The sequence below is a fragment of the Astatotilapia calliptera genome, chromosome 13 (genome assembly GCF_964374335.1).
Source record: "Astatotilapia calliptera chromosome 13, fAstCal68.1, whole genome shotgun sequence".
In the NCBI taxonomy this organism is placed as follows: Eukaryota; Metazoa; Chordata; class Actinopteri; order Cichliformes; family Cichlidae; genus Astatotilapia; species Astatotilapia calliptera.
Window position 1 is genome coordinate 19,950,033 of NC_137434.1, and position 27,859 is coordinate 19,977,891.

Genomic DNA, 27,859 nt, shown 5'->3' on the forward strand with positions numbered 1-27,859 from the left:
TTGTTGATTGATTATTCAAGGCCTTGTATGTGGGGAGAAGGATTTTAAATTCATTTCCAGAGCTAACAGGGTGCCAATGAAGAGTTGCTAGTAGAATTGGTGGGGCACAGGATTAAATCAAAGGACCTCGACTTTCGAACAGAACCGCATTTACATTTTTATGTGATGAATTGATCTATCTGTGAGTGAATGTCAGCTCTTGCACAGCATGCATTTGAATCAAAAATCCATTTTTACCCACGACTGTGTCGCACCCCTGGTGCACTGAATTTCGACACGTAGTAAATTAGCCGCCTGTTAGGCTCCTCTGCCTTTTACAGCACTTGATATCCGCGCCAAATCACAAAGCGGTTATCATCCCAGTGCCATTATGCCTCATCCCAGATGTGTCCCCCATTAATGGAGATGTTTTCCTCTGGCCGTGGCCGTACTGAGGATTCTCCAGATGTTTGGTTTCCCCATCACTTACATACAGCAGATGGTCTGGACCAAGATTAAAGGGCCACGTAAGCAGTTAGGGGACAGTAAGAGGAGATGAACTGTTTCTCAAACCGTACGCTACAATGTATTAATCTTCCTCAGTGCAGCCTCACTTTTTTGTTTTAGCACAATGCTATGTTTTTTTTCTTCCTAAGTCTTTTTGTAAATGATTTTTATGTGGTACAGTATTGTCGTCTGAGAGTTATTTTCACACCCATCATAGCATTTCTTGGTTGCAACCATCTCCACAAATTCTCACCATTACAACAGCAGCTCGTAGCAGCTTCAAAGTAATGGCTGTGGCTGTTGACTCTCATATTACACTTTTTTTGTGAGGGAGCACTCAGCTATGAATTACACGTACACACACACACACACACACACACACACACACACACACACACACACACACACACACACAGTGTAGATGCACTAACCCACTGGTAAACATGACAGTAGCAAAGGAAAGTTTTCCCATCCTTGCTGTGAAAAAGCAGGGTGCAGCTCCCCATGATGCTGATCTTTAATCACAGCAGGAAGTGGTTCATCTTGTCCTTAACATTGACATATGACCTTGTCCTCGAGGGAAGCATGACATTTTTCTCATATAAGCTGCATGGCAGAGAACTATGGTAAGATGCACAGTAGTAAATTGGCAGCCTTTCTTTCCTTCCTTCTTTTTCCCTGAGGTTTGCTTAATTACAAATTCTGAATCTTGCACATTAACACACAGACATTTCAAGGAATATTACAAAATTCATCAGTGGTGTTTTATCTGCTGTCACAGATATTTCTGTATTTTCTTTTAGTTTAAACATTTATCCTAACATTTCTTTCCCATTTCAAGCACTCCTCATGGCAGAAGTTGGATTAACCAATTTGCCTGCTCAATGCTCTGGTCTGCACAGCATATTGAGATACTGGAGGTTTGTGCGTAGGCTCATCGGCAGCCAGCAGTCACCTACATTACTTATCTCTGTGTAAACCTGCAGAGAGGTTAATGTATTGCTTGGCATTAGTGGCACTCATACATAGGCATGCAGTGAGGAATCTGTATTCAGAGTCACAGCTGGAAAAAAATGCATGATACAGTCGGTGATTTTTCTCTTATTTTTTCTACCTTTGGGCAGAGTCAGGCGAACTGTTTTCCCTTTGTTTTCCTTCTTTATGCAAAATAAAGCTTATGAGTTACTGTTGCTTATATCATGTGTACTATACATTCATGAGATTGATATCAGTGTTTTTTTCTTTTTCTAACAGAAAGAAAAATAATGGTAATATCAGTTTCATTTTTCAGATAACATTGTGAGAAATGTATGCTGCCCATTAGTCTGTGCATGAAAATGTGTCTGTTTTGCGCTGAATGAAAGGAGATTGTCAAAACCTGTTAGTGATTTTCTTTTCTTTTTTTTGTTACAGTTTGCGGAAAATGATGTATTTTATCTAACAGCAGAATTTTGGCAAAGTAATAACACATTTTGATTGTAGTCATTTGTCATTGTTTACTACCATTCCCGTTCACCTTGGCACACATGCTTTATACACTACACTGACTTAATATCTCGGTTACCCTCCAAATGCCCCCCATCTCTGTCTGGCTCTTCCCACCAAGTCTGTCTATAAAACTAGCAGAAAGTGAAACTTCCTCCTCTTTCGCGCGTGTCATTCTCCATCTCTGTCTCCCTTGTCTCGCTTATCAATGCAGCACCAAGTCACACAGAGATAGGTTTATAGGGACTTCCTGCAGAAGCTGTCTCCACTGGCAGCAGGTATGATTGGGTCTGCAGGGGTAGTGGAATGGCAGATGAATTCCGGCCTCCATGAGGAGAATGAGTAATAGGAGAAGGACAAAAGGAGCAAGGTGGACAGTTACTGTTTTTTGAAACTGCAGCTTAAAAACGGTCTTCTTTGACAACTCTCCTCTTTTCTTTGCTTTTTTTTGTGAGGGATAATTCACTTCAGTTCACTTTTTTGTTGTTTTTCTTCGCTTATAGCTTCCCTAAATAACTTCAGGCATAGTCAAACGCACAAAATTGTACACATTTACCATGTTGGATTCACTTTTTTGTCCATTATAGGATCACTCCGACAACCCGCTGGGTGCAGCCGTGACTTTAGCACATGAGCTGGGTCACAATTTTGGCATGAACCATGACACCCCAGAGCGCGGCTGCGGCTGCAGGATGACCGTTGATCGCGGAGGCTGCATCATGACCCCCTCCACAGGGTAAGATTTTTGCCACCTTTTTTATTTTAATTGGGTTTTTTAAATCCTCAGTTGTATTACAATGTTACACTTGCATTTAGATTGTAGCTTTAAGCTGATTTGTCCCGCCAAAATCCATATGACATGTTTTTTCCCCTGCACCTGCATTTATCCATCTAGACTGTTTTGCTTGAGAAGCCCAGTTATTCTACAGTTATTCACTGTAGGAATGTCTGCCTTCTCTTGAGTGTAATGGAAAGAGATAGTACTTGCCTTGTATTTCACCAAGTGCCAATAAAAATACTTTTAAACATCTCAGCAGCAATGTCTTTTTTTTTTTCCAGAACTCATGACCTAGTTACTCAAAAAGCAAAAAAAATGAAAACTCGTGAGCAGTTTCATGTAGGAACTATTTTCTTTCTGTTGTCTACATACACCAACCTAAAGAAGTTTGGGGCTAGCTTACATCAGCGCTCGGCTGAGGGGGCGAGGAGTGAGGGTTAATGTTTACATCCTGTCACGCTTAAACTAGGAAGTGCCTTTCAACGTGAGGATATGGGCTCTTTCTTCTGCACAGTGATGTTTGGCGTATTGTTCAATAAAAGAGAAAACGGTTCCGACATGAAGCTCCTCACAGCAAAGTTTGTGTATTTTATTTTTTCGTAACCGAGTCATGATTTCTGGAAATAAGCCCTGCTGCTGAGGGTTTGTGTTGTGGGGTTTTTTTCATGTATTTTTGGCACCACAACTTTGAATCCCATTTAGTTCAATAGTATCAAGAGAAGGCAGACATTTCCACAGCAGATATTCTCAAAGCTGGGCAACTGACACCAAAATAATCTAAATGGATAAATATTGTTAAAGGCCAGGGGGTAAAATATGTCAAACTGATTTGGGGTTTAACTGTCCACTTACAGTTTAAGTGCTCATTCTGTCGTGTTCTCTGACAAATTAGTTTTTGAAAACGTGGCTTTTAATTTGAAAAAACACAAATTTAGATAAACTTTTAAAATTGGGACTTGGGTTTTTGCTCTCTGTTGTGGCCACAGCTGGGATACAAGATCAAAATGTTTATCAGCCTAGCTTCCTTTGTACCTGAACCAATCACAAAGCATTCACTGCAGTACTTGCATTGGTGGGTTTGTTTTCATCTGTACATGATGCTCCATTGTTTATAAGTTGATGAATGAGAAAAGGTTTAAATCACATCCACAGAGAGACACACATGCACACACTTTGGCCTGAGACTAGAGCAGCTGCTCTAGCATTCTGCTCGTGTTGCCTGGGTCGCTGAGATAACAGAGCTGCTGCAAGAGATGGACTCTGTGACTGTTAGTAAACAGCGAGCAGATAAGGCGAACCCAGAGCTCAATACCAGATTTCACCCTTGGTCTGGTGCCAGTCTGGTTTGTCTGATGGTGAATCCCGCAAGCCACAGATGAATCGGCATGAATACACTGTGAAGAAGACAAAACCCTGAAATGCATCATAACTGTTATTATTCAAATATTCTTATAGAGTTTCCAAACTACAAACAAAGAAAAAAAACTAAAATAAACCCACATGCCGACAATAACCCAATCTGTTGCACACATTATCTCTGGGGGAGTTAAATCATACACACATGGGGCTGTGGATTTGTCCGTGGAGAATATTGCAGGAAAGGTTGCCAAGTCTTATAAAACATGTGCTGTTGAAGCTTAAAATTAGATTCAGATAAACTTTGAAATGCTTTTTTTACAGCACACAGAACAGGAATATTCTGCCCTCCCCCATTACCTCACACTGAAAGGGCATTAGGAAGGGATGGTTTAATATGGGTATAATCACAGCTAACAATTGCAGCAAAGGGCAGCATAAACACAAGAAAAGTCAAGAAATTGAATAAAGACTGCACGTGGATAAATGGATGACAACACAAAACAGAAAGATTAATTAAACACAGTTGTTTGCAGTTTGTCGTGTATTTGAAATGACAGGAGAAACGGGGGCTCTGAGTTTGAAGCAACAAGCACATTAGGATGAATTTTTGTCTAAATAATTTTACTGACACTTGTTTTGACCTTTTGTCATTAAAAACTAAGCCAAAATTTTTTTAAATAATTTCTAGGACTAAGCAGAGACAAGAAGAAACAAACTGCAGACAATAAAATCCATGAAATCTGATAACAGGCACACAAATAGTGTAACTTGTATAATGTTTGCCAGAACTGTTCCCAGAAAACCTGAATGACCTCTTACCATATAAATTGAAAGGAGGGAGAAGTTGTCAAAAACATTGCATTCGTGCAACCTCTGGCCTCATCCTGCTGTTTCGTGCTAGAACATCTATTAGAGCGAAACTTTTTAATGCAGTGCATGTCAGACCCCAGCATACTGACAACATCTTCTAGTGATGTCATGCCGAGAATTTCAGAAAATTACCATACCGCATTTTCTAAATAAATAAATAAATAAATAACTTAATTAAGCAAAACCCCACTTATCAGCACTGTTACATTAGTAGTTGAGAGTGATGATCAGTGACCTTTTACTCTGTTACCCGCTCCTCTGTTTGCCAACCATGTGGAATAAATGCACACGCCTTGATCCGCTGACATTTTGCATGCCGATTTTGTGTTGATACACTGACACAATGTATCAATATTTAGCTTTTAAAATAATAATGTAACAGTGGCACCCTATGAAGCACTGTGTCCATGAACACGTGTCAAAAAAATTAAGGGAACAGTTTATCACAGGATAACATAAAGCCAGTTAAACTGCAGGGACCTATTTCATCTGCTTTGGTGTAAGTCAGGGGTCGGCAACCTGCGGCTCTGGAGCCGCATGCGGCTCTTTAGTCCTTAAACTGCGGCTCCGCGTGGTTTGGGAAAATAAATTTGAAGTATTTAGCTGAAGTGTATTTTATTTATGTTAGTTCTTTTTTAACTTGTAGTTCTAAATTGGAAGATTATTGTGATATTGAAATAAAAAAATAAAATTATATTCTATTAGTTTTTCATCTCTCAAAATAAGCGTCACACTCGCGGAAGCCAGTGTACCCGCCGAAACGCCGTGCATTTATCAAGACTTTCAACCATTACTATTATGGATCTTCGGATCCACATTATGTCAGCAACTATTCTCCACTGTGAACTATGTTACAAACAAACACAGCTCATGCCTCACAGATGACAGCTTACAGTCCTGTGTAAAGATGAAAGTGACTTCGTACAGCCCTGATTTGCAGACGCTGTGCGCAGAGGTTCATTCCCATTGTAAACATGTCACGGCAGACCCGATGATTTCCATGAACATGCTTTTCAGCATCTCTTTATTGACCCCTTTTCACACACGGTTGCTGTACGCATATAGCCGGCTGTAGCTTTGCAGCTCACAGCCTGACACACACCAACACAACAGCATAGATAGCACAGACGTTAAGGCGGGGAGGCGTGATTGCGGTTGCCGCTCAGGTGCGTCCTCCTCCCCTGCAGCGGTGCTGCAGACCACGCCCCGCCACACACATCAACCTGGTAAAATACATATTTAGGCAGAATTTTGCAAATATCTATTTTTCATTTTTTAGCAGCATAGTACTTTTTTTCCAAGTATTTTTTAAAAGTCAGGTCAAGGCTCCAAAAGCCCAAAGGCGATATAAGGGTGGCGGCTCACAACAGTTTTTCTTTGCTACATGGATCATTTTAGTTCAGCTGGGTGTCTTTCCTTTAGTTATATTTCTTTAAGAGTTCAAAATGTGTTAATTACATAAATAAAATGTAATTTTCTCTGTAGCACTTCATGGATTTCATAAGCAACACACCTTAGTTGTTCACACAAAGCATAAAAGTAAAAAACAATATATACAGTGTTATCTTCATTTTTGATGTCAAAAAGTTTTTGCGGCTCCCAGTGTTTTCTTATGCGTGGAAACCAGGTCCAAATGGCTCTTTGAGTCTTAAAGGTTGCTGACCCCTGGTGTAAGTGAAGGTGACAGCAAGTGTTCCCCAGAAAGAAAATGGTTTTGCAGACCATGTTTTCTTATCTCTTCTGACTGATTTTCTCTAGTTTTGCATTTTTGGTAGTGTCCTTGTCAGTAGTCGTAGCATAAGATAGTACCTGGAGCCCATTCAGGTTGCACAAGTTGTCCAGCACCTATACATGCTGAAATAAGGTTTGCTGTGTCTCCCAGTCTAATCTTACGCGTGAGGAGGAGAGACCAGGAGACAGACCCTTGCATCATGAGCCCAGAGAAGGACCGATATCTGCTCCTTTGTATGTCTGGGGGTACTTTCATTTGCACCAAAGCAACGGATTAAATGGGTGTGTTTACCAACTGGACAGACTGATGTCTGATGATCAAGCTCATAAGTGTTCACTTCATTTTTTTTGTAGTTTATTTTATTTTCTGGGCTAAATCTATTCAGCCACCAAAAAAAAGATGAGATTTGGTTAAAATGTGACTTCTAAAAGAAGACATCCCAGGGTGCCGCTTTAGTTTGCCAGGTCGAGTAGGCAGCCCAAATCCCATAAGGCCACCGCAGAGGCCCTGAGATGTTCTCTGCATGTTATTCCCCTGCTCTCTACCCTTCCTTTCCTTTTTGCATCACTGTCCTGTTCAGCAAAAATTACCCCAAAACACATCTTTAAATAAATGACAACAACATTTTTCTAAAAAGTTAAAAATTGTGTTCTTTATAAGATTTTATAAAAAAACCTGAATTAACCAGCTTTCACCTTATCTGCCTAATTTAATGTGAATTCATTGCCCAAACAAAGTAAAGAACTAACTATTAGCTAAAGAGCTCAAGAGTCTCCTATTTTTGGTGGAGACCAAACTTTAGCTAAAAGGAGAGGCCATGTTGAGTCGCCTTGTTACCTTCTCCAAATAAATGTTGCTCTCCACGTGCTGGCTAGAAATGTTTAGGATCATCAGTATTGTGTTTCTTATTATTCTGCTCCTTCCAAAGCCAAAACTGCATAAGTGCTTCAAACTCATAAAAAGTTTCTACATAGACTCCAATTAATTTGCATGTAATATTAAGGGTGATTAACTCTGTTGCCTACACAGCATTTCTGTCCTGACAGCATCCGTTCTGCAGCATCTGTCTCTGCTCGTAGTCTGAAGTTTGTCATGGGAAACGTTTTGCCAGCGTTTGCGAGCCTGCTTCGAATATAAAAATTATGAAGTTACCCAAGTTCAAGCATGACTTAGCCAGCTATCTCCTAAATTGAATTTCCTAAACTATCAGCCCAAATTCAGTTTCCTGTTAACAAAACCAATAATTTCACAAACCAATCTAGATCTCATTTCCCCCCATCACAGATCTGGTTTTGTTTTTTAATATTAGAAGCCTCCTTTGACCTTTGGTTCATATGCCTCCAGAATGTTAAGCACATCATTGTAAAGCAGTGTAGGCTGTTTGACTGTGTGTTTGGGATAGTCTCATGTTAGACTTGCTAATGGAGGAGAAGACAGGCTGCATCTAAATGACGTGATTATCAGTGACGCTGCCAGCTGCAATCAGGGCCAGGGCACACAGAGAGAGATCCGCAGAGAGGTGCTTTATGCATGGATAGACGGGCGGAGCAGGAGAGCTGCGGTTTCATTTGTCTTTTATCTCCCTCAGTGGCAAAGCAAGAAGGGAAGCACAAAAAGAGATAGAGGGGAGAGCAAAAGACAAACATTAAAAAGACGACAATGAAGGAATTATTTTGGGTAAACATGAAAACCAGTGACGGGCTTGTGAGCCATAGAGACTGGCCGTGGGAGATTTGTGTCTTAACAAGTGAAACTGAGGTGCTGAGGAGAGGAGAGTTTTACATGGACGTTTTGAAGCAGGGGTGTCTTCTTTAGAAATTGAGCCAAGAGTTGCATCATATGAACGTGGACAGAAAGCTCAGAAGTACTTTCCTGTGTCTATATGTGTTACTGGGTAGACTGATGAAGCACAGCAGGGGTACTGTGGCTGGATTTTGAGGCCAAGAGGTGACTGCTTTGTCAAGATAATACGAAGGACCTTGTGTGACTTTTGTCACTCTCTTATAAGTAGAAGAGCCCAAAACTGGGGTGAAGTGGGACAGTACAGAAAATCTGAAGAAAGAGAGAGAAAGCTGGTAAGAGTGCTAGTGGGTAAATGTCATGCGCCGTGGTGCGCGGGCACGAAAGGATCCAGGCGCAGACTCCGAGCTAACAAAAAGACACTTTATTAAAACAACGAAAGGCGACCCGGGGAAAGTAGAGAGCAAAACAGAAACTAAAAATCCGGGGAAACAATGACACGAGGAAGCCGGGATCGGGACGGCGGGGGGCTGCAATAGAAAGGGGAGATGATTACTAGGGAGCCAGGAAGCGGGGAGAACATATCAGGACTGAGTTAGAGTAGGGGCTTACGATAGAACGGAACCGTGGGAGCTCGGGAGGGAAGTGTGGCAGTCTGTGGGGGCAGGAAGTCCGTGGAATGGCGAGTGGGCCAGGTGAGCGCCGCGAGATCCAGTTGAGCCGGAGGACAGGCAGGTAGCAGACGCCGAGTAGAAATCTGGACAGAAGTAGGCAGGTTAAACAAAGTTCCAAGCAGAAGAGAATGCACACTTTTCGTGGAAGTCTGGTTACCACTGTGGGGATGACTACGGACTGGCGTGGAGCATCCGTCAGCGCCGGATTAAGTGGATCTCCGTGTAATCACCGGGATGGAGAGCAGGTGTGCTAGTGATGGCCCAGCCCGGGGGTGTGGCTACCCGAGCATCACGCATTCCACAGACCATGACAGTAAATGTAGGAAGTGTGGCTTGTGCTTTGTTTGTTTTCTGGATTTTTAATCACAGTAGGCTCCGTCTGGAGTAGCAGCTTAACATTTCCCAAAAGGTCAAACATGTCTCTCCTGTTTAGCCTGGGCTAGATGCATGTCAGTCTGAAATGCAGTTTAGGAGAGCAGCAGAGACAGTCCAGTGTCAGTCAAAGGCCCCATAAACAGTAGAGCCCTTCATAGCCTTCATTTAACCAGTGCCTCTTCCGTCTACAGACCTTCCTAAGTCCAGCACCTGACTGACATTTCCTCATCCTCACAACCTTCTGACATGATCAGGCAGGAATCATCCGCTCGCCACAGTCCAAAAAAAGCTCCTTCATGTACTAAAGATGGTCTACCTTTAACTCACTACAGTGTCGAACCATTTTGTAACTCAGAATGAAAAAAAGCTACAATTTTTGCTCCTTTTCTTACCTTTTAAGTGAGCAATTTTTTTGTGTTAAAGGTTTCCAGCAGGTTTTACTGGAAGCCAGGCAAGCATTCACACCGTATTAGATCTCATCTCAATTAAAATCTTCTTAGACTAATCAGCTTGTGTGCCATTTTGGAATCTTTTAATTAAAAAAGGGTCGTTTAAAATGCTTTATATGCAATCAGTAAACTCAGTTTTTCAGGAATTCTCGTGTAAAGTAGCAATCGTATCATTTTTGCAGCCATGTATAAATCAGCCAGCCTGATTGCTCAAGTCCGACAGAAATCTAATCGGTATGCACTGTGCAGCGGTCGCCAGGAATCCTTTGGCCTGGCTAATTTCGAAGCACCAATTTTGTGCTATTAAGTTGCATTATTGGGAAAGTAGGCTTTAGTCATTTTGGAGCTTGAGCCTTACTGGGTTAAAAAAAATGTGACATGTCAATTTGTCGTGTCAATTTGCTGCTTTAGTTTTGACAATTCTCTGTACTTTCATTGAGTTTGACACTCTGTAAGATCAGTCTCATGAAATCTGTGTCAAACTGTGCTACCAGATAGTGCGGTGGTGAATGACATGTGCTAGAGATAATGAGGAAGTGGTGGAGACGTGGATTTTTCTGCCAGTTTTGAATCTGTTTGGTTTATATAAAATGTCGTCTGTCGTTGTAATTGGTCGTTTTACGCTGTGTTCTGATTGGATGGTTTGTAGACATGGAGCGTAGCGGCATTCACATTGGGATTATTCGGCTCTAAATTTCTGACTGCGTCTTGACTTTTGCTGCAGGCTGTCTTTAGTCAGCAAATCAGCCATCCTTGGACGTATCTTCCAGTGTAATCAAGAGTTGCTGTTTTGGATTTCCAGCCATAGATTTTGCTACATTTCTCTCACGAATGAAAACCTCCACTTCAAACAGGCTTAGACCACACAGTAAGGGGGAAAGTTTATTCCCCGGGCTTTTTAGAAATGCAACACTAAATCACTGTGTTGCATCTTTACGTCAATCCAGTGTTTCACTTGATAAGTGGGTCTGTCACTCATGTTGTGCATAAGGCAGATCACTGGATCACGTACATCATTAAGTCCTCTAAGTACCGAGTGACTGAACACTGATGAGTGGAGGAAGGAAGGGTAAAGAAGTTCTGCACTAGATTCATGCTTTATTCATGTACAGCATGCTCACACATTTAGTGCCTGCAGATAAACTGTTACCACCTGGAGAAATGGGAAAATCTTAATTTGCTACTTTTTTTACCTTCTAATCTTCCAATGCTTTGTTTATATATACAGTTTGTTTACCTGCACTGAAAGAGCAAGAGTTAAAAGGCCGATTGCAAAAACTGGCTTTTACTTAGCTTGGCCTTGATTACTAAGATGATCGTTGCTAGTTCCAGTCTTTTAAGTGAGTAGAGTAACACGTGTGACCATGGCAGTTACCTGGCACTGTGCACCGTCTTGCTAATTTGTCATATCTGATTTGCAGTGACTGTGGAGGATCAAAAGAAAAGAAAAGACAGGATGCTTGAAAGACCTGTACAGTCAGCACAAATATACTGGCTGCCATTCAGTCGAACTTGATAACAATCAAGTAAAAGCAGTGAATAAAATTATTATTCTGACCTGGGCTCAGAAAATGTTTTGAAGAGAAATGGAAAAATCTCCTGAGTGAATAAAGTAATGAAATACATTTTTTTACTAAAAGAAAATTCATCCAGCTTGCTATTCAAAAAATGTTGGTATACAGCAAAGTAATTGCTGATGTTTTAGATGGTTTAGCTAGTTTGATCAATATGGAGAGCGACCGAACAGATCAGGTGCAGCATTTAGTAAGTTCTCATCAGAATTAAAACCTCAATCAGCTCCTCGTCACTGCACACGTTAAGTGGATTTATTTTTAGCATGTAGAAAAACTGAGATACACTGTTGAAACTGCATTTCTTATTCTTATATGAATTAGGATTTAATGTGTAGTTAAACGTCTTTATACGTTAAACTTCTCAGCCTACTTAAGATCAAAGTGAACTGTATGTGGCCCATGATGGAAAATGAGTTTGACATCTCTGACCTACCTGAAGATCCCAGATTGCACCTCATGTTCATCTTAAAGTAATCTCTTGTAACAGAGGACTTTAAATAAATTGCAAAAGATAAAATTAGAATTCAAATCTCGAGGCTGTGAACAGACAAGATGCTGCTGTAAGTGTCTTTGGAGTGCTGATAGACGGATATGTGTTATTTCTATTTTTTCTAATCTCATATTCTACCACCAATGTGTCAAAACGTCAGGTAGAAGAGCATGATGAGGTCTAGCAAGAGTGGTGTGTGTCTGCAAAGCTACCCCAGGCATGCCTTTATCCATAGATTAGATCTGAACAAACAGCAATTAAGCTCAGGCAACAACTAAAGACACTAAATTACCAGGGGGACATATTTCTAACCCTTCTACCTGCTCTGAAATCAAAAGCTATAAGTTGAGAAATAAACAAATCCTCTCTTATAATAAAAGAGGCATGAGACAGAAAATTATACGTGTTGTTATTAGATTTTTATTAGATTAACCGTAACTGCTTTGCCACAATAAAAATACTAGATGTTTTCATCCCTCTCACTGATGATGACACTGCTACTGCTCGTCAGTGAGATGTATTTTCCTCAGTCAGAAGCAAAGATTCATAAGGCTGTACAACACTGATGAGATTAGGATCTTTAACAGTGTGTGGTATTCACATTGCAAATGACATATTTGCCTTTCAAACAGTAATGACAGCCAGAAAGCATGTGACTAATTAGATTTTGTATAACTCTTATGAGCAGCCAAATTAGTTCCACCCCAGCAAACTACACCTGGAGAGGGTGCAGGGCTTTAAACCAGTATTGTCCAGGGAAACCTACACTCTCTGCTCGGCTAATTTCTTGGACAGCGGAGCAGCCGTGTGGTCTCAGCTGTAATACTGCATACGTTTGATGTGGATCTGTTGCAAACTAAGATCTGCTCATTGGAGCCATTCCCAGAGTAGGTTTACAGAAAACTACTTGCATGCTTCTGTTCACCTTACTCGGTTCGATTTCCTATTATTGAAGTATTTTTTTACTGTGCTCCCTACACAGAGCTGCAGAAGCAGTGAGGGTGCACAAAAAATATATAGAGGAAGAAACAATTTATTGCAAGTGCAGCAGAGATTTTAGCCTTAAAAACTTCACTAAGGACGTTTTTTTTTTCCTCTCAACTTGATCTTAGATTTTTTCTTATGTAGCGTAGTTTATTTAACACTGAAGAGAAATAATATATTTGAAACCACATTTTTAAGAGTTTTACATAAAGTTCACGAGCGAGCCACTGCACTGAAACATTTTCTCTGCTTCTTGCCTGCATCACATACCCAGTGAACAGTAATTTAATGTTTTCTTTTCCTGTTCACATAAATTAATTTCCGTTCTCTGGTTGAAAGTCGCAGACATTCACCCAGAGGCACAGAAATACTTGAGAGGCGTCGCCACAGATTCTGTCTTTGATTGTGCATTCGTGCTCATCTGCGTCTGGACAGGATGCCGCTTTGTTGTTTCTGTTCATTGTCATAAAGAGCCGCATCGGGCCGTGGGTGACAGAGATATTCTCACAGCATCCTTGGGCACCCTGTCGGGTTGACACTGCATCTGTTGCCAGGATGGAGTGGGCAGCTGTTACCTGGAGGAATGTCAGCTACAGATTAGCGTCACAGCTCAATTATCAAAGCCCTGCTGATACACATCATTGGCCACGTTAGACATCACTTAAAGGCAGATAATTTAGAGCAATTTCTTGGCTCCCACTATGCCCGCTCGAGGTGCCCTTTACTTTAAATAGTCAAGCTTATAAATGACGGAGCGCATCTTGCACAGAGTTGCATTTAAATGGCTTAAATGTCATTCTACTTATTCTAACCCCCATCAATAAGATTACATTAGGCTCTCTTTCTAGCTCACGTTCACTGTGTAGTTTTTATTCTATTTTATTATTTAACCAGTGGGAGGGCTAATCAGTGTTTTTAGTAATGATAGCAGACACAAGCTTTAGGCTTCAGGGATAATAAAGTGTGTTTTCAGTTACGAGAATAATCAATGATCAAGCTTTTGTCTCAGACAAAGCATAGCTGTAGACACGCTGGTTCTCACTCCTATTTTCTTGACATTACATTTATCTTCTGGGTTTTTCTAATACTTTCCATGTGGGTCTAATTTGATCCAGAGAAGCTGTATTTTCCTCCATGAAGAAATGCTGCTGACAACTGTCCCAGCTTTTTCCATTAATGCCAATTTATTGAGAACAGGCTCTCCTTACCCCTCATGTACACTCCGTCTCCTTTCCTGAAGCAAGCCTGCGTTCTGTTATCAGAAGCAGACTGTGCTATTTACAGGGGGCTTGGTCTGCACTGTGCTGTGTGGTTTGAACTGCATAGCCTGTCTGTCCTTGATTTCATGCATGGTTATCCACACACAGGACAGCAGAGCTTGTTTTCTGAGTACCTTATGGTGGTAAAAAGACTCTAACAAGTGGCTTACGTGAGCAGACAAGGGTGGACAGAGACAGGCTGATTGGCCTGTGGTGTGTCAGAAATGAAAGCAGTCGACATTCAAAGGTGAACAGTGTAAGTGTAGTGGAAGCAGCATCTTCACCCAGGATTGACTGATTTTCTGTGTTCTTCAGAAATATTTATGTGCATATATATATATATATATATATATATATATATATATATATATATATGCAGAGTCCATTTCCATTGAATGCCTCCACCCTTATCTCAAGCCCCCTCAGGAGGAGTCAACTAACAACAGTGAAATATCCATGCAGTTGCAACAGCCAAATCCCCCTTAGGCAAAGGCAAAGCATCACACATCCCTACCCCCCACCTCTGTCCACTGCCAGGCTCCACAAACATATTCTGTGTAATGTTGAATTTTCACAAATCTGCCCTGTCAAGCCTCAAGCTTTGCAGACAGCCTCCACACCCCGTTGCGTTTGAAGACCCCAGTCAGTCTATCGCTGCATAAGTACGTGTGTGACATGTTTCTTTCTGATGTCAAGCTTTTCAAGCATCCAATGCCAGCTCCTTTTCTCCGTGCCACGTCTGCCAATCCTCTCCGCTAGCCATCGCTCCCTGCCACCCCATATCCTCCTCTCGTCCTCTTTTTTTATTGAAGCTCGAGTGTGTCCCTCGATGAGCTGTGTGAGCTCTGAGATATCCATTTTACACCCCAAAGCCTGCCTTTCTCTGAGTGTTTTTGTGATGCTGTTCCTGTTTGTTTGCTGGCATGAAGAATGTAGCCGGAGTCTCGGTTATGTTGCTATTGTATGCTGGGTTGTAATGCAATATATCCTCTGGGTTGTGTTTTATTCTGTTAGCATGTTTACTATTCAAGCCTTAACTGAGAGTCCAAACTTGACACAGGGCATATAAAATGATTAAAATGTCTATTTTTTATTGTTTTGCAAGTCTTGAGGGTCATTTTGAACTGGTTTGTCCTGTTTTAATCATTCCCTGCCTTTTTCCTTTTTAGCCATTTGGGATCTGTTTAGATGTTTTATGTCACTTTCTTTGCGTCTTCATGGTTGGTTGCTGCCTCTTTGCAGGCTTTTTGCCACTCGTGACCAAATCTCTGTCCCCACTCCTGTCCAAACAGCAAGATTTTTATCTTCTAGTCCACGATTTATTTATTCCTGATCTCCCTCTAGTTTTTTTCCACTATTTGTCCACTCTCCTTTGGTCTGTTTCTGGCAACACTGTGCACGAATCCTTTCCTCTGTCCTACTTTTCTGCATTTTATTTATTTTCTTTTTTTTCAGTGTCAGTCCCTCACCTCCTTCAATGCCCTATTTATCTCTTTGGTTTGTGGAGTCGCAGGAACTCACTCCAACAGGAGGGGCCGTTTCCCCGGGCTTCACAGCTGTTATTGGCATATCACGCAGTTTCATCTTTAAAGTCATAACACTTTCTTCCTTTCTATAAGAAATTCCATTTCTTTCCTCGCTAAATTAGACGTTAGTCAGCACTTCAGGTAAGTGATACTAGGGAATGAAATTAATGCGGTAGAAATGATATGGTTTCGGGCTTGGTATTTCATAAAGGTTTCACATGCACACATGCTCAGACACAAATCATCCACATCCCAGCACACCACACCTCTTCCATCCAATCAGTTGCTTAAATTGTCCCTCTCTAACCAGGATATGACTCTTGAAAATGTAGCTGCCAGAGAAAATGTTTATATTGGACATCTCAAGGACCATTTATGTATCATGTAGGATAGAAAATCCATCGAGATGGAGTTCATATAATGCCAGTAGACCATTAAATTTGTGTGAAAAGACCTCTCGAGTGAGCAGATTGAACAAAGGCTGCAGTGAAGGCAGAGTGATTGAGTTCACTTTTCTTGACATATTTTTTGTTAAAGGCACACATCAAGGAGTTTTATCTTTGTGGAATTTGTATTAATGCTCTCCATTCTTTCATTTTGTTCAGCCTTGTTCCTACATTCTTGTTGCAGGTATCCCTTTCCAACCGTGTTCAGCACATGCAGTAAGAAGGACCTTGCCGCCAGTCTGGAGAAAGGCGTGGGAATGTGTTTGTACAACATGCCCGAGGTCAAGGTGCTTTACGGAGGCCAAAAATGCGGCAATGGCTATGTGGAGGAGGGAGAAGAGTGTGACTGCGGGGAGCCAGAGGTAAGGTCAACACAAAAGGCATTCAACCACACCTGCACCATTGGAGTGGATCAATCTCCACCTGTGTGGTTACCACTGAACAGGGCATGTAAAGCTAAATGTGAAAGTGCATAGAAAGCAAATGTTTTCAGTCAATCTTCCCCTTGGTGAGTTTGGAGAATCGGAATTCAGAAAAATAAAAGAGTATCCCTTTCTCCAAGATGCCCAAAAACCTCCCAAAATATTCTCTGCTTATAGTAAACCATGTCTTCAAATCAATATGTTTATTCCCAAATGTAAGAAATGACTGGTTGTGAATGAATAATGCAAAAAAAAACAAAACAACTTTTGTGCACTTGTCTTACTTGACATTTCCCTTGCAAACTGTGCTTTATGGAAACAATGTTACTGTCCTATAAGCAATCATCCAGAACCACTGAAAGTCTCAGCCACGCACTCAGACCCCTAAAACAAACCACAACAAACTTCCAAGTTAAACTTTCTCTTGACCCTGAAATGTGTTTTTATGACTTAAAAGCAGAGAAATCTAGTAAGCTGGAAAAAAAATACCAACCCAAAAACCAGCAAGCCACCCAAGGCTTCCCGTGTAAGTGTTTTATTTACATCACACCTTCTCTTGATTTCCCACATGTGTGGAGCGAGGCTCTGACAGGCCGCTCGGCTGATGCCATATCCCCGCTGAAGGCCCATTAATCAAACCACTGTATAACAGTGTGACAAAGGAAACAAACAAATCAGGTCGAGGCTGAAACACATTTTCTTTGGCTGTACCAGCTAAAGTCTGATGCACGCATCCGTGCACACATTGTTTCTTTCTCGTGTGCACAGCAGGATACACTACCCTGTGAAGGGAAGTGAAAATCGCATGTGGGAAGCAGGTAACACTCTGTTGTAGCCAACCCAGCTGCTTGGAAATCACAGGAAATATGGTGAGGAATATATCACTTGAAATTCCTGCTCAATATACAATGAAAATAGTGACAAATGCCCTTCAGAGGCATTTGCTAAGTCCATTAATTATCTTTGTACAGTGCAGAAAGTCATCTTGAGAAGCTGGAGCCACTAAATGCTTGTCACTTTCCTTATAAATGAACTATCGTATCTACATCCTGCACATATTATTGCCCCATATCTAATGATGTACTTCTCAGTCATCCATTTCTGAACTGTTAATCAAATTCAGGATTGCATGAGCGCTGGAGTCTACCCCAGCCTTTAATATGGCTCTCCAACAATTAGCTTGTTTTAAACTCCAATCAGACTGACACCGTGATTATAGCCTCTTCCAAGTTATATCCTAAAAAAACACTTGCTTCCTTTTGCTGCAAAATCTTAGCGTAATATTTGATTCCTCTCTGGGCTTCGACTTCCGTGTAAAATCTGCGTTTCATTCGTGTTTCTTTCACTTAATTTATTCTTGTTTTGCTGTCAGTGGCACTTTACTGTACTCTACTGTATTTTATTGTGGTTTTTATGTATTTTAGTCTACTTTAATTTACCTTGTGACTGCCTCTCTGTGAAAGGCACTTTACAAAAAAAATTACTTACTTAGTTTAAGAGAGAGGGTACATGTACAGGTCACATTCACATCTACATCCAATTAAGCTAACATGCATGACTTTGGACTCTGGGAGGATGCCAGAGTAACTGGAGAGAAGACCGGCACAGAGAGGTCATGCAAACTCAACGTAGACATGATCCCCTCGCTAACCTTCCTGTTGTGAGGCGGTGGTGCTAACTGTTCCGCAACCTTGATGCCCGTTATGTACTTTTATAACTTTATTAAAATGCTTATAGAAATCTGTGGATCACTCCGTGGGTGTGCCTCCCCAGAAAGTCACTGACCCACCACCAAACCAGTCTTGCTAAATGATGGCAGCATAACGCTCTCCACGGCTTCTCCAGACCTTTTCACCTCTGTCGGAGGTGCTGATAGTAAGCCTGCTCTTATCTGTGAAAAGGACAACAGTGGTGGACCTACCAATTCTTCTGACGAGTCAATACAGATGTTTTGTTTTTGTTTTTTTCTTTTTGTTACGGAACTTATGCATAAGCTTATATGTTTTGCCGTTACATTTGCAAATAATTAGAATTTCAGCTTAAATTCAAACATTCAGGTGAGTTTTGACCTTTAGTTGTCTGAAAAGCCAGAAGCAGCGTAGAGTTTTGTGGCAGCTTAATTAACATTTACCAACTGCAGCTATAAAATGAGATATGAATTGTTGATAACAATCTGTAATCTGGTAGATTTAAATGACATTTATTGCCTAGTGGATTTTATACCTTGTTTTTCGCAAGCTCTGTTTACTCTAGAGATCCAAATATAGAGCCATTAGGCTAATAAGCTTAAAATACTGACATGTTAAGCAGAAAAGTTCAAATAGTTTTTACTGAAGTTGACACGATGTAATCGCCAGGACAGTCTTCGAGTTGATGCTTTTTCCAATTAAATGACTGCTTTTTTTTCTGTTTTCAACTCGCTGAACTTCGACTGACTCAACATTGCGTTTGTTCGATTAGTGCTGTTATTACTGTGTTCTCCATCATTTAGATGGCAGCAGATTGTATTTCGGTGAAGTCGTTATGTTTGACCACCAACAAACTAACCATAAATTTTCCATTCGGTAGTTCCATCTCTGCCAGTTTACCTCTTTGTAACCTCCATGATGTCAGCACACGGGCTTGTGCTTGTTAGATCTGCCGACCCACTTAGTCCAAGAGATGAAAGCAACTTTCTTCTTCCCTCTTAAAAAAAAAGGCCTACATCAGAGCCAAGAGGTAAACAGCCATAATCATAAAACCTCACATACACTGAAAATTAGACATCCAACAACTCGCCTGCCTCCACCTTCAACACATCTTGTCATTACCTTAGGGCCCCACAGGCTAAACAGCTATGTTGTTTGTTTTTGTGAAATAGTGTGCTTTCTAGCACTGCTTGCACAAAGCTGATGTGTTTTGGGATTCAATAAAAGATAAACATCGACAGATAAACGCCTCACTGGGGATTTTTGTTACGGCGTTACTCCCCATCCAGCTCCTCCTGACACATGCTCTATCGGCTCATTTTCTGCAAGCTGATCTTGTCATTGTGGTAAAGTGTCTACAATCTTCAAATCCCGTTTCTGCTTCTGGCCACGATGCCCTAATAGTCAACTCCAAAACACGTTTCTGTTATCTGCATCAAATCTCAGTGGAGGTTTTAACACACGCCCTCTTAAGAGCTTCATCTGATTTCTATCTCTTGCTTGTCTTCTGTTTTTTTGAGGGGGCGTATTGCATTAAACATGTTCCTTTCCTTTTTTTCCCCTTTTTTTTCACTACTCTAAATGTCTAAAGAATTTGCCAAATCCAAAACATATGAGCCTGAGTTTATATGTGTCCCTTCGAGGGTCTGCAGGTCAGGGTAGGAATCTCCGGACATCTCCCCTGACCTGGAAGTCTTTATCTGACAGGGAGCAGCCAGCAGTGGATCTTCAGGGAAGTGATCAGGTCCGCATGTTGTTAACTATTTTGTTTTCTTTTCCTCCAGGAATGCATGAACCCGTGCTGCAATGCCACCACATGCACCCTGAAGGAAGATGCTGTGTGTGCCCACGGACAGTGCTGTGAAGGCTGCAGAGTAAGAGATTTCATGCAGTTCTTGGTCTTTTTCACTTTGTCCTTCAACTGTTTTTAATTTACATGCACTCATACGTTCCTAAGAGCCAAATAAATTCTGTAAAAGCTTTTCAGAGCTTCACTTTTTATAAAAACTTTCTAAAACTCTTAATTCTCGGCAGAAGGTTATTACTGGTGTGAGTCTGCTTGTTTGTATAATTTCATATCTCGGGTGATTTTATTCCAAATTTGTATATCTTACATCAATAGGAAGGCTTCAATTAAATTCAAGTTCAAGTTGGATAGCCTAAGATTTGCTTCGTCTTAAATATTCATGGTTTTTGTTTGCCATGGAAATCATTTTATGTTATCTTTGGTCTTCTCTTTTCAAAAAAAGTACTTGTTGAAAATGTATTCGAAGGATTGCATTTAGAGAGCCATTGATGGCCTTGTAGAATTATATATCTTAAGATATAAGTACTGCAAAGTGTTATTCACAAGATACAGCTTCATGTTTTGTTTTTGCTGCATAAGTACAGTACTGTAAAATAATCTAGAGCTACTTTCCAAAGGTATTTCAAAGTTTTTCGTCAAACCTCGGCTGCTTTTTCTCTTATTTTCAGTCCTTTAACCTAATTGCTTTCAGAGGAATGTTTGTGGTGGTTGTTGTTGTTTGTTGTTGTTTAACACTGACCTATGAATTATTACAAGCATAAAAACTTACCAACCCAAAGGGTGAATCAGTGTTGTGTCTGCACATAACAGACAGCTTAACCGAATACCTTTAGTCACTTTGTTACCAGCAGCCTGTCACAAAAAACCCAATGTGCTCCTATTTCTTTACTTAAATCAATCACAAATGCCAAAGATAACTCAGACAGGTATAAAATAGCATTTTTGCACCAACAAGGTGTTTCCCAGAGAGCTATTACCTGAAAGCTTGGCATACCTCCGTATGGTGTGCAGTATGTCCTGAAATAAACAAATGCAGGACGAAAGAAGTGACGACCAAAAAAATCAATCTCCAACAAATGGACAGTATCTGAAAATCATGTCTTTAAGAAATAGGAACAGATTCGTCAATGACCTGACCAAGAACGCAAGAGATGCTTCTGGCCTTTCAGTTGATCCATCTACTGTTCACCAAAAGACTCATTAGAAATGGTCTCAGTGAAAGAGTGGCTGTTAAGAAGCCATTCTTCAGGAACAGAAACATGGAGAAAAGGCTGAGGTCGACCAGATTACAGAAGAACTGGACTGAAAATTAGAGGCAACTAAAGTCATTGAGAGATCCAAATTTGATCCAAATTTTTAGTTTAACTCCTCATCAGTATGGACGGAGTAGGTCAGGAGAGGCTCTGTCAGGGTTTGGACTGCATTTCACATTTTAGTTGTGGTGTTGGAGATCTTGTTAAAATTGATGCAATAATTAGCACAGAAAGGTACCGTCAGACTGTGAACCACCATGCATCACCATCTTGAAAGTGTTTGGTTGGCAATGGCTTCACCTGCCAGCATGATAATGATCTCAAACACACGGCCAATGGAGTAAAAGCATACCTGGGTAAGGAAAATAACACCATCAGTCATAGATTGGTCTCCCCAGAGCCTAGACCTCAACGTTATTGGAGGAGTGTGGGATCATCCTGACCCAGAACATAGCATCCAAAGAAAAGCTTTGAATGTCCTACAAGAAACCTGGAGAACTATTCCTGAAGACTACTTGAAGATATTACAAGAAAGCTTTCCTAAGTTTTCATATATGTTTTCCCATGTTTAAATTGTTTTACCAATTTCCCATTTTCCTGGTAAAATATAGAGAAATAAGGGGCTAATCGAGACTCTTGCACAGTATTATATTAGAAGCTATTTTTGGGCATGTATATGACCTTGTAGTTTTTCATTTCATTTTCAGATTTAAGCCCTTCCAGACACTTTTAAACTGTTAAACAATCTTACTGGTTTTATTTCAGCATCCCAATATTTCCAACACTTGATAAAACTTTTGATTACAGCACAAAACAGAAACTCGCAACACAATAGATGAGAGCAAAAACAAATTAAACTGGAGTCGACCTCAAATCTTCTTTAAATTCCTTTTAGAGATTATCTTGCGTTTGGCAGATCCACAAGAGAAAAGCCAAGGTTTATGGTCACGTCTTTCATTAATTAAGCCTTAACCTGCAAATATCACCTTTAAAACCCTTTATTGATGCAGACTGGCATAGCTTCATAGATTGAAATGCCCTCCTGTCCACCACTTCCATAGCTATGCGGAACATTTACAAAGCCCAAAAGCAAAAAAGAGCTAAATAAAGCTGCTGTTCAATGAGGCAGTGTTTATCTACTGTAAAAGGGGGTCTAATGTACAGAACTCTATATATTCACAGCTCAAACCTGCTGGCACCCTTTGCCGGGAAACCAGTAACTCATGTGACCTGCCAGAGTTCTGTACTGGTGCCAGCCCTCACTGCCCAGCCAACGTTTATCTACATGATGGACATGCCTGCCACAACGTTGACGGCTACTGCTACAATGGCATCTGCCAGACTCACGAGCAGCAATGCATCACTCTGTGGGGAGCAGGTAAATCAGTGGATGCTTGCCACCTGCAAATTTATGCATAATCTTTGCTTTTCTAAGGTAAAACATTGTTTCATTTTCATGATTACATTGTGGGGGGTGGTTTCTTGTTTGTCTCTGTACAAAGGAGCAAAGCCCGCCCCTGGGATCTGCTTTGAGAGAGTCAACTCTGCAGGCGATCCTTACGGGAACTGCGGGAAGGACTCCAAAGGCTCCTTTGCCAAATGTGATGCAAGGTAATGCTGCGGCTGCACTGATGTGGTAAAGGTAAAGAGAAATTACTGTGGAAAACAAAGCTAATTAGCTCACGTAGTGTCATTGGCAATCATCATTATGCTGTGACGTGATCTTCAATCTAAAGTTTGCATGGCTGAATAATGTAATTTCAGAAAGATAGCAGCTAATTAAGAAAGTATTCATGAATCAATTTATTCTATTTTTGTCAGCTAATTGTTCTTAAGATCTTCTCCCTTCTGGTAAATTCTGTAATCAAGCTTTTTGTTAATTGATGTAATTGCTTTGATGACCGGAGGACTGAATCACTGCAGGCCCCTTCAGCACTCTCTCATCCTCCTCTGCAGTTACTGATCTTCCACTGTGATTGACAGAGCAGCATTATGGCTTTTTTTTTTAAGTTGTACTATGTGTGTGTGTTTCTGTATGTGTATGTGCTCCATGCAGTGATGCAAAGTGTGGTAAAATCCAGTGCCAGGGTGGAGCCAACCGCCCAGTGATCGGAACAAATGCCGTTTCCATTGAAACTAACATCCCTCTGCAAGAAGGAGGACGTATTCTGTGTCGAGGAACACATGTTTACCTGGGCGATGACATGCCTGACCCTGGACTGGTGCTGGCTGGCACAAAGTGTGGAGACAACATGGTGAGTGATCAGTAATATAAAGGCCTTCAATTCAACCGTTAAAACTTTATTTATATTCAAGATTTAATGTAATGAATCGAGTACTGCTCACCATTATACCCCAGTATCTACAGCAGAATTTTATAATATTGTTCTTTTCTTTTTTTTCATTAACTACAGTATCGGTTAGCTTGTTGTTTGTTGTCCTATAAAAACAGGATGCAGTTTAATTCATATTCTCTAGAGATGCTAAAAGGCTCGCAAGTGCATGAACCTGAAGTTGCATTCCCTTGAGGAGTACCCGACCGTACAGCAAGGTTTTCACTTCCTATAGAAAATGGCCAATAAAGCTAACTGTGTGAATCCACTGAGCATTTTTGCACATCTTGCTTAGGGCTGAATAAGACTTTTTTTTGAGCTCTTGGTTTTATTAGGTGTGTCTCTCAACTTTTCTCTGTCTTTTTGTTCCTCTCCAAACTTCTCTCACCACATCACTGACATCAGTCCCTACTCCTGCCAAGTAGGAGGCTAATAGCTTTCGAGTGGATAACTTACCGACCTAACTGCCTCTTCAATCTACAACATTTGCTGATTTGATGATAATCGGTTGAGGGAGCACACACTGATCAGCCAGGACATTAAACCCACCTGCCTATTATTGAGTAGATCTGTTTCCATATTGCCAAAACAGCTTTGACCCATTGGGGCAGGGTCACAAATGCTGGGCTTGGCCCATGGTTTCTGGCACCAAGATGCTGGCAGCAAATGCTTTGAGTGACATGCTGGGACCACATGGACTCTTCATTGGACCCCAGAACGATGCCTTTTTCATGCCTTTTGATCCTCGAGTCATATCAGGTTTTGGGAGGGGTTTAAGGCCAGTATGCATGATCTGAAATTATTTTTATGGACATAGTAGGTGTTGGAGTTATCACTTGACTTGATTGGTGAAGCTCCTGCAAGTCAGAATAGGTCATTGAGCATTAAATCCTTGCAGATATTCTTGATGCCTGCTCGGGAGTTCTCAGGCATTTTTAGATGATTGCATTTACCAAATCCCCCCAGAGCTGTGGATTTGGACTTGTGAAAGTCATTTGTGATTGAAACTTGGCTAAACGTGTGAGGGCTGTGTCACAAAAGAAATTAACCAGGTTTCACACGGTTGTTCTTAACACAGGAGACATTTACTGTATTGCATAAGGTTACGTATAAAAAGTGTTTCAAATTGCTGTGTTTCTCTTACAAGCAGTGGAACTAAATAATAGGGTCTACAAGTGTGCTTTTTCGGTTGCCTCCGGGGATGTACCTTGGTGCCTTTGTACCTTCCCCATTGAGCTGTGTGTGCAAAATGGACGTCAGCCAGGTTAGTTTGTCTCCTGGCTACAGTCTCCCAAGTCATGACTCAGCGCCCTGGAAACTTTGATGGCCTGGAGGTGGCTGTTTGTCATGTGCCTTTGTTCTCTAAAAAAAGGATTTGTATTTCCATGCCAATCAGGGTATTAAGTTAGCAGCTCAAAGCCTGCACAGCAATACACAGCAAAATCACCAGTGTTAAATTAACACTGGAGATTTTGCTGTGTAGCAGTGAATAAGATGAGAGCTGCTTGCCTAATGCGGGCCTTATTTTCTACATAAAAGCAACCGTCTTTTTTACATTCTGATGTTTTTGTTTGATCTAAAGAATAGAAAGCTTATTGTGATTTTTGCCTCTTCAGCCCCGCACCACATTGCAGCTACCTGAGCAGCATTCGGCACTTCCACCTGAGTGGGAAATTGCTTATTTCGCTGTAAATCTCCCACAGACGTCTCTTCAGATGTTAGCCTAATCATGACATTTATATGCAGCATGTGTAGTTTTAATTGATCATGTTAATTTCAACTTCAAGACCGTTTGATAAAAATTCACAGGGCAGCTGCACTCTTCTGTTTGAGTTAGCAGCAGGCATCAATGATGCTCCTTTATGATGTCCATAAATAAGATATTTTCCAGCTGTTCTGCAGAAGTATAAACCCTTCTTCTTATTCTTAGTATTTCTGTTCATCTTCATGGACTCTTGAATTCAGCACCTCCTGAAATATTTAATGGTGCTTTTCTCTTTATAGGTGTGCCTGAATCGGCAATGCCAGAATGTCAGCGTCTTTGGTGTGCATGAGTGCTCGGGAAAGTGCAGTGGACGTGGGGTGAGTGCAAGTACCTATTAGCTCAAATTTTTGTGTTAAATTATACACTGTAGCCTTTGAAACAGTGTCAAAAGCCTGTGAGAACTCTGTATTTATCTATTCAGTTGCATTTGGAACAGCTACATATACCCCGTAATTGCAAACAACAGCAGAGCAACAATGTATTTACAATACAGCCTTTGACTTATGGCAGCTTCTCCTATTACGTACAATCAATCTTCATTGTTCCACCGAGGTTAAATCAATCACTTTTACAGCATCATTTAGGGGCTACTTAAATTGTTGTCCATCATCTTTTTTACTACACAAAGGGAGAAGAGCCAGTGCAGCACGTCAGGGTGTCCACCTGCACACAATAGTCCTTTTTTTGCAGCATAAAAGCAGCTCGCACTGCTCTAAAATGATCACCCTTTTCTCTTATTAATAATTCAGCAAAGGGTGCTTTTATGATTTATTTAGTTTGTTGTTTAGTTCTGTGAATCAAACATTCACCGCAGGCGAGATGAATTTACAGACACCAACTCAATTACGGCATCGTAAAGCGCCGAGATTTTGTGCAACAAGAAATCAAAGCTATGATTCTGAGATATTTTTTTTTATCCTCTTATAATTTGCTAAATGTCTGTGAAACAAATTAGCTTGTAAATGGAAAATAACAGCAACAAACAAAATATTGTAGCCGCGTGTTGATTGGCTCAAAAATAATCACATTAAAAATGACTTTGTGGGGGAATTTGAGAAAATTATTTTCCCACTGTGCGAAGTAGAGCTGCATCTCCCCTCCTGCAGAAATATCTGCCAAGAATAATTTGCCTACCATTTTGTCAAACACCTCGCACAGTACGAGACCTGACTGGGAAAGCAGTAATGCTCTGAATTTACCTTAGGAGCTTGCCTGCAAGTCCTCTTGCTTTATCTCACAATGCATGCGCTGTATTGACGCTGGAATCTATTTTTTGTTACTTATTTAGCAGGTAAAAAAGCACTTTGGGGGCTTTTTTTCTGCACCTTTTAAACACAGATCAATGCCACGTTTTCTATAAATAATCGGATCAAAATGTGTGTCTGTGTGCACCAGAGTAGCTGATTGTGGTTTCATCTAATTACCATTTCAAGCACATAGATGTTCTTAGACTTTTAAAAGTAATTAATGGCTTTTACATGTGCGCATATAGGAGATGTAATCCATTTCTCTATAGCTGCCCCACAGAGTTTTAAAGAATTTGATGCCTACTTAGATTTCGCACATCTTTCACACATCTGCTTCAGTTTTTATTCATGACGCATTATGGTAACATTTCCCTTCGCACAAATATAAATCTCGCTCAATCCATAACTCCCTCTCAACCCCCCAAGTGCCTCTTAACCCTATCAGTTGATGCAAAGGAGTGTCCATGGCCTGGAGGCAGGGAAGTCTCTGGACTGTACGTCTGTGCTATGTTAATCCCCTACAGCTGCTCAGCTCTCTATTTGTCTCCTCTTCTATCCACCTGACAGCTGGACTGCGTTATTTCACCAGGGAATCCTCCTGGATCAAACTTCTGCACTGGAAACTCGAGGCTTTAGGGGACAGTCTCTCCCTTCCACATGCTTTATCTATTATAAGTGTACACACACAAGCACAGTCAGTGCTCTGTTGGATTGCTTTATTTAATGGTTTATGACCAATTTAGTTTGCACCTTGTTATTTTGCTGTTAGATCTAAGGCCGTTTGATACTATTTGATGCCGGAGACAAAAGAAATAGTCAATATTGCATCTAGTACACACTAAAAGTACCTTGTTTACAGGTTTGCAACAACAAGAAGAACTGCCACTGTGAAGCACACTGGGCACCGCCGTTTTGCGAGACAGCCGGCTTTGGTGGGAGCATTGACAGCGGGCCAATGAGAGCTGCAGGTAGTGTGGACAGTTTAAGTTCTATCGTCACTCATCTAGGCAGACAAACAACAACACTAACTCAGAAATAAGCAGGAACACAAAGCTCCTTATACGTCTCTTTCTTGCAGAGTCATTTCTGGATTAATGTGTGGTTTGGACTAAAGTGT

General features: G+C 40.9%; 1 protein-coding gene and 1 long non-coding RNA gene across 4 annotated transcripts in view; one reads left to right on the forward strand and one right to left on the reverse strand.

The window, feature by feature from the left end:
* The window catches only part of adam12b (ADAM metallopeptidase domain 12b), a 93,835-nt gene that overhangs the window by 51,787 nt on the left and 14,189 nt on the right, over nt 1-27,859 (forward strand). For all 3 annotated transcript variants that reach the window (XM_026189369.2, XM_026189371.2, XM_080287979.1), the window contains exons 11-18: nt 2,559-2,707; nt 16,412-16,589; nt 20,122-20,211; nt 22,580-22,775; nt 22,900-23,008; nt 23,454-23,652; nt 25,735-25,812; nt 27,602-27,710. In XM_026189369.2, coding sequence (XP_026045154.2) covers nt 2,559-2,707; nt 16,412-16,589; nt 20,122-20,211; nt 22,580-22,775; nt 22,900-23,008; nt 23,454-23,652; nt 25,735-25,812; nt 27,602-27,710 — 1,108 coding nt within the window. The remainder of the gene's footprint in view (nt 1-2,558; nt 2,708-16,411; nt 16,590-20,121; nt 20,212-22,579; nt 22,776-22,899; nt 23,009-23,453; nt 23,653-25,734; nt 25,813-27,601; nt 27,711-27,859) is intronic.
* LOC113034630 (uncharacterized) lies at nt 8,860-9,527 on the reverse strand. Its single transcript, XR_003274202.2, has 2 exons — nt 9,063-9,527; nt 8,860-8,980 (listed from the first exon to the last, which is right to left on the reverse strand). It is a non-coding gene; the product is annotated as an uncharacterized LOC113034630 (long non-coding RNA).